The sequence below is a fragment of the Stegostoma tigrinum genome, chromosome 10 (assembly GCF_030684315.1).
Source record: "Stegostoma tigrinum isolate sSteTig4 chromosome 10, sSteTig4.hap1, whole genome shotgun sequence".
Taxonomy (NCBI): Eukaryota; Metazoa; Chordata; class Chondrichthyes; order Orectolobiformes; family Stegostomatidae; genus Stegostoma; species Stegostoma tigrinum.
Genome location: NC_081363.1, coordinates 80,118,091 through 80,125,596, shown reverse-complemented (window position 1 = coordinate 80,125,596; position 7,506 = coordinate 80,118,091). Strand labels below are relative to the sequence as shown.

General features: G+C 46.8%; 1 protein-coding gene across 1 annotated transcript in view; it reads right to left on the bottom strand.

Moving 5' to 3' along the window:
* jmjd7 (jumonji domain containing 7) overlaps positions 1 to 6,296 on the bottom strand; it is a 50,682-nt gene extending 44,386 nt beyond the window's left edge. Inside the window, exons 1-2 of the mRNA XM_059649464.1 lie at positions 6,129 to 6,296; positions 4,488 to 4,592 (exon numbers count right to left, since the gene is read on the bottom strand). Of these exons, the coding sequence (XP_059505447.1) occupies positions 4,488 to 4,592; positions 6,129 to 6,296 (273 nt within the window). The remainder of the gene's footprint in view (positions 1 to 4,487; positions 4,593 to 6,128) is intronic.
* Positions 6,297 to 7,506: the final 1,210 nt, after the last annotated feature.

Sequence of the window (7,506 nt, the reverse complement as noted above, 5' to 3'; positions counted from 1 at the left end):
TTCCAGCTGGCGCGTACAGCCTGTTAGGGGTCATACAGTAACAGCAAACATGAGGGAAAGGTGTAAAAAAAACAGAAACAGCTGGAAAAGCTCAGCAAAGTCTGGCAGCATCTGTGAAGAGAAATCAGTGTCAACGTTGTGGGTCGAGTGATCCTTCCTCAGAGCTGACAGTAGCTGGGAAAATGTCAGTTTATATGCATAAGATATGGTGAGGGGAGGGGGTAAAGAGTAAAGATGGGTAGGGATAGAGCCCCAAAGAGAGAGGGGGACAGCTGGACAGACAGATCAGTGAATTATTATCGGCCTAGTTGGGTGAATAGCAGCCTTCTGGGGTCAACGTCGAGTTCAACAACTTAAGAGCTTGAGGTCTCCCATGTCCTTACCCCAACCTCTACACACCAGGCCTGTTATCCCATAGTCTGCCATGACACATATTGTTAGCCATTGACAGTCTCCATTGGCAGCTATTCATCCTCCGAGCCAGTTATCGACTCCTTTGCCCGTCCAACTGTTCTTCTTTCTTTGTGGGCTCTAATCCCACCCATCATTTACTCCTTACCCACTCCCCCCCCCCCCCCCCCACCCTATCTTCTGCATATTAACCGACATTTTCCCAGCCACCATCAGTTCTGCGGAAAGGTGACCGCAGTTGAAACGTTAACTCTGATTTTTCTTCAGAGCTGCTTTACCAGCAGCTTCTGTTGTCATTTCTAATTTTCAGCAGCCACAGTTCTTTTGGTTTTTACGAGCAATAAGTATCCAGGTATTCCAGTCAATGAAATACAGGCGGGTGCATCAAACAGTTGGCCTTCATTGTAAGAGGTTTTGAACTCGGAGGTAGAGATATTTTACAGTGGTTATAGAGCCTTGGTGAGACCATGCCTGGGGTATTGTGTGCACTTTTGGTCTCTCTGCCTAAGAAAGGATATGATCACCATAGAGACAGCACAGCGGATGTTCACTAGGCTGATACCAGAGCATGTCTGAAGAGGAGAGATTGATTTCATTGGGACTGTGTTCCCCGAAGTTTAGAAGGATAACGGGGGATCTGATTGAAATGTATAAAATTCTAACAAGGCCTAACAAACTAGTTGCAGGGAGGATGATTTCCCTGGTTGGGGAATGTAGAATTGGGACCACAGTCTCTGGATACAGTGTAGATCCTTTATGTCTGAGATCAGGAAAGATTCTTCATAAAGGATAGTGAGCCTGTAGAATTTTCTGTCTCAGCAGTTTGTGGAAGCCCAGATACTGAATATACTCAAGAAAGAGGGAGGTGCATTTTTAAATTTTAAAGGCATTATGAAGGATAGGGAAAAAGGTGGGAATATGGCATTGAGAACAAGTATCATTGGATGGTGGAGCAAGCTCAAAGTGGCTTACTCTTATAGAACATAGAACATAGAACATTACAGCACAGTACAGGCCCTTCGGCCCTCGATGTTGTGCCAACCTGTCATACTGATCTGAAGCCCATCTCACCTACACTATTCCATGTACGTCCATATGCTTATCCAATGACGACTTAAATGTACCTAAAGTTGGCGAATCTACTACCGTTGCAGGCAAAGCGTTCCATTCCCTTACTACTCTCTGAGTAAAGAATCTACCTCTGACATCTGTCCTATATCTTTCACCCCTCAATTTAAAGCTATGCCCCCTCGTGCTCGCCGTCACCATCCTAGGAAAAAGGCTCTCCCTATCCACCCTGTCTAACCCTCTGATTATTTTACACGTCTCAATTAAGTCACCTCTCAACCTTCTTCTCTCTAACAAAAACAGCCTCAAGTCCCTCAGCCTTTCCTCGTAAGACCTTCCCTCCAGGCCAGGCAACATCCTAGTAAATCTCCTCTGCACCCTTTCCAAAGCTTCCACATCCTTCTTATAATATAGTGACCAGAACTGTACACAATACTCCAAGTGCGGCCGCACCAGAGTTTTGTACAGCTGCAGCATAACCTCTTGGTTCCGGAACTCGATCCCTCTATTAATAAAAGCTAAAACACTGTTTGCCTTCTTAACAGACCTGTCAACCTGGGTGGCAACTTTCAAGGATCTGTGTACATGGACACCAAGATCTCTCTGCTCATCTGCACTACTAAGAATCTTACCATTAGCCCTGTACTTTGCCTTCCAGTTACTCCTACCAATGTGCATCACCTCACACTTGTCTGCATTAAACTCCATTTGCCACCTCTCAGCCCAGCTCTGCAGCTTATCTATGTCTCTCTGCAACCTACAGCATCCTTCGTCACTATCCACAACTCCAACGACCTTAGTGTCGTCTGCAAATTTACTAACCCATCCTTCTACGCCCTCATCCAGGTCATTTATAAAAATGACAAACAGCAGTGGACCCAACACCGACCCTTGTGGTACACCACTATTGACTGGTCTCCAGGATGAACATTTCCCATCAACTACTACCCTCTGTCTTCTTTCAGCAAGCCAATTTCCGATCCAAACTGCTATATCTCCCACAATTCCATTCCTCCACATTTTATACAATAGCCTACTGTGGGAAACCTTATCGAATGCCTTGCTGAAATCCATATACACCACATCAACCGGTTTACTCTCATCTACCTGTTTGGTCACCTTCTCAAAGAACTCAATAATGTTTGTGAGGCACGACCTTCCCTTCACAAAACTGTGCTGACTATCCCTAATCAATTTATTCTTTTCTAGATGATTATAAATCCTATCCCTTATAACCTTTTCCAACACTTTACCAACAACTGAGGCAAGGCTCACTGGTCTATAATTACTAGGGATGTCTCTACTCCCCTTCTTGAACAGGGGAACCACATTTGCTATCCTCCAGTCGTCTGGCACTATTCCTGTAGACAATGATGAGTTAAAGATCAATGCCAAAGGTTCGGCAATCTCCTCCCTGGCTTCCCAGAGGATCCTAGGATAAATCCTATCCGGCCCAGGGGACTTATCTATCTTCACCCTCTGTAGGATTTCTAATACCTCTTCCTTGTGAACCTCAATCCCACCTAGTCTAGTAGCCTGTATCTCAGTATTCTCCTCAACAACATTGTTGTTTTCTAGAGTGAATACTGTTGAAAAATATTCATTTAGTGCTTCCCCTATCTCCTCTGACTCCACACACAACTTCCCACTACTGTCCTTGATTGGCCCTAATCTTACTTTCGTCATTCTTTTATTCCTTAAATACCTATAGAAAGCCTTAGGGTTTACCCTGATCCTATCCACCAACAACTTCTCATGTCTCCTCCTGGCTCTTCTGAGCTCTCTCTTTAGGTCTTTCCTGGCTACCTCGTAGCCCTCAAGTGCCCTAACTGAGCCTTCACGTCTCATCCTAACATAAGCCTTCTTCCTCCTCTTGATGAGAGATTCCACCTCCTTCGTAAACCACGGCTCCCGCGCTCTACAGCTTCCTCCCTGCCTGACAGGTACATACTTATCTAGGACACACGGGAGCTTTTCCTTGAATAAGGTCCACATTTCTAATGTGCCCATCCCCTGCAGTTTCCTTCCCCATCCTATGCTCCCTAAATCTTGCCTAATCTCATCGTAATTGCCTTTCCCCCAGCTATAACTCTTGCCCAGTGGTATACACCTATCCCTTTCCATCTCTAAAGTAAACATAACAGAATTGTGATCGCTATCACCAAGGTGCTCACCTACTTCCAAATCTAACACCTGGCCGGGCTCATTACCCAGTACCAAATCTAATGTGGCTTCGCCCCTTGTTGGCCTATCTACATACTGTGTCAGGAAGCCCTCCTGCACACACTGTACAAAAACTGACCCATCTATAGTACTCGAACTGTAGTGTTCCCAGTCAATATTTGGAAAGTTGAAGTCCCCCATGACAACTACCCTGTGTCTCTCAATCCTATCAAGAATCATCTTTGCTATCCTTTCCTGTACATCTCTGGAACTATTCGGATGCGTCTAGAAAACTCCCAACAGGGTGACCTCTCCTTTCCTGTTTCTAACCTCAGCCCATACTACCTCAGTTGACGAGTCCCCAAACATCCTTTATGCAACTGTAATACTGTCCTTGACCAACAATGCCACACCTCCCCCCCTTTTACCATCTTCTCTTATCTTACTGAAACATCTATATCCCGGAACCTGCAACAACCATTCCTGTCCCTGCTCCTTGTTCCCACGCTCTACAGAGGGTGAGGAGCCAAATGTCAAGGGGCCCACCAGCTATCTTGGCCGAGAACTGCTGTGGGCTGTTTTCCTCCTGGAATGAGGCACAGGCAGGGATTACGGGAGATGAATGTGGGTGGCGCAGCTGTTCGTGCTGGTGTGGGTGGGGAGGGTGTCCCGAACGAGTGAGCTGGCTGAGTAGAGGGTTAGCAGGGTAGGTGACTACAAGCATGGGGCAATGTTGGACAGTGGTAGAGCATGAGCCTTGATGGGCGGTGGGTACAGGAGCAGAGATCAAGTGAGGGTGAGGTATTCGAGAGAAGATGCTGATGGATTGTGGACAGGACATTGACCTTCTTCCTACGGTTCAGGCCATTGCTGTCGACAGCCGATATGGCAGTGACCTGGAGATCAACCTTGGAGCAGACTGGCACGGTCTGGTGTAATGGCCTCCACTGCTGGTCGGAGGGGGAAGAGGGTGTCACATTATCTGTATCACCTCATCCAGCAGGACTTCCAGGACCCTGCTCTCAAGGCAGACAACCAATGTTGCCCTCTCTGCCATGTCCATGGTGCAAGTATTAGGGACTGTGCCAGGCAGCTCCAGACTGACAGAGCTTGCCTGGGCATGAAACAGCCTTTTAAAGATGGTGTCAAAACCCACGATAGTAGTCCATCCCAGCAGGGGGCGGGGGCGGATGGTGAGCTGAGGCGGGGAGATGGGGCTCCAGTCAGATGAGAGGGAGGCCACAGGGCCAGGTGAGTAGTTAATGAGGTCAGCATGGTGAGAGTCAGTGGGAACGCACTAGGCCATCTCAGCAGGAAAACTCTCCATCAAGCTCAATGGAACTGACACTTAGCCAGATTCAACCCTAAGACTTGAGTAGCAACTTCCATAAGCTTGGGTCTGCCTCAAAGCTCTTCACAAGCAATGTGACAATTCTGTGGCTTTAAGAGGTGTGTTTTGTCCTGGTTTCTTTTAGAGAGAGATAAACAACTTGTGAAGCCTTGGATGTAAAAGTTGCAACAATAGAAGCAGCCTGAACAAGTGTGGTCAAGCTCCCACCCGCAGCACCAGCGATATTTATTTAGGTTTATGCTTTCAGCAGTTGCTGTTGTGAGCTTGAAGAAGCGGGAGCTATTTTTTCCCCCTCTCTCAGTTACAGCGAAAATTTGCGGGTTTATCTTCCTGGGCTGCTGGATTGCATGTCAGACAAAACCTACACTCTCAATTTGCCTTTTGCCCAGGGTGAGTACATGAAATGTTATTCTGTTGCAATGGTCAATTAGTAATAATTACTGTATCTGTTACGCTGTTAAGATTTGCAACTGAGTTGTTATTCCAAATTCTTCTTTCTTTTGTCGCGTTTTAACTATAATGTTTGAAGTAAACTGTTTTGCTTCATGTCAAGTAGTTTGGCCATCTGAATTCCACCCGACATTAACCTTTAAAAACATGAAAAGGTTAGGGTCCAGGCTACCTCCTTAATATACTTTGAGGGGGTTTTTGTCTGGTCCGTAACACTAGTAACACGCTTTTGAACATATGCCAGTTTGAGAGTATGGGGAACCATGGTATCCAGTTTGCACACAAGATCCCGCCAACATATGACCAGTGTTGGGGGGTGGTCCAAGGTGTAAACGTTGGTGTGATCCTCAAACAGAGACAGCACTGATCCAAGAAGATCCCACCATTCACTTCGACAAGTCCACTCTCCAAGATTTCTCTCCCAAATGTTGGGCTTTTATTGCAAATATTTTAAGACGTGACCAACATGTTGTACAAACACTGTGGCAAAAGAAACCAGGTAAAAACCATCACTTGCATTACAGGAAACACACAGGGAGAAAAGAAACATTTCACAGCAACCAGCTTAACAATTAGTTTGGTAGCCCATTAGAGGAATGAAGACGGAACCTCCATTATAAAATACATTGGGACTAATCTTCATAGACAACAGTTTGAAGACAGTTTAAAAAGTGTCCGAAATGACCTTCAGCATGCACCATCGATCCGCATCATTGCGATGCACCATGCAAGGAACCTTCATGCACATACTAGACCACAACGTTCCAATATTCTTGTCGCGCTCCAGGCAGGAATCTCTTTCATTCTTCACGTTTAAAATACTCAAAAATTCGGATGGTCCCAAGCAATCCATCGTCACACCCAAGGAGGGCGACCTTGTTAGAAAAGTGTACAAATAAATCCCCTGTGAAGGCAGTGAAGGGTGGAAGCTTGCTCTGAGAGAAGCTGTCCTTACTCCCTGCACCGGAGGAAGAATACGCCAACTCAGACGGGTACTGCTGGCAGGATGCGCCCGCAATCCAAGCACCTTGGGGTGCAGACCACCCACCCTCACTCCCCTTGTAGGGGTCGGATCACGCTGCGTTTCTCCAAGCCTTTCACAGCAAAGCTAACGCCTGGCTCCACGCCAACCTTCTGTTGCTTTTTTTTTGAGGGCTGGGGCATCTGGAGCATTGAAGGGTCGAGCCAGGTGGGGAAGTGGGGAGAAATTCCCACGCAGTGGGGGGTAGACCACGTCTGGACGTGATCGTACCCTCCGGCACCTGTCCTCCACCCCGATCAGGGAAACACACGGCCAACCGTACACCTCAGCCCATTTGCCAACTCCCCGAAACCTCTGGTTCGTCACCACGCTGTAGGGGAACCATCCAGCGAACACACATAGGTAAGGCAATCCGTAACAGATGCAACACTTGTCCGAGAGCATGCAAGTGCCACTAATCGTGGCCTTCTGTGCGAAGTCTCAGTGTTCTGCAAAAAATTGCGAAAAAGTCGTTTAAAAAAGGCTTCTCTTCTACCAAGATAAAAAAGGGACCATCATCTCATTTCCCTTTCGAAACTCCAGTCAAACAGTGCACTAGTGAGAAATGACAATAGTCTCAATGCCCTCAGTTCACCTCAATTAGCTGCCACTCACTGAATGAAAAGTCCCCACGATCCAGACCTAAACTTGGCTTCTGAGCAAAACAGCTCAATGGTTGGAGGAAACTCTTTACTGAGGAACATTAAACATTCCACGCACTCCACTTCATTGGTGGGACCCACACTAACCGGGCTGCCCTCTGTGTAATATGGGATACATGGCTAGGAGTCAGGATAGGTCTCAGAAATAGGATTTCATCAGCCTCAAAATCCATGGTGATGAAACCCAATTCGGGGGGAGGGGGCGCTTTGACATGAAGATAGCGAGAATTCCTCAGAATGCTTCAGTTCGAGGGTTCCTACCCACGTTTTGGACAATTGTCAATGTTTGGTAAGAGTTTTCAAAGAGATGGGGGGAGTTTATGGTCTGAATTTGTGAACTCCTACCCAGAGTTCCAGATCCAGCCCAGTGTTTGTTCCTG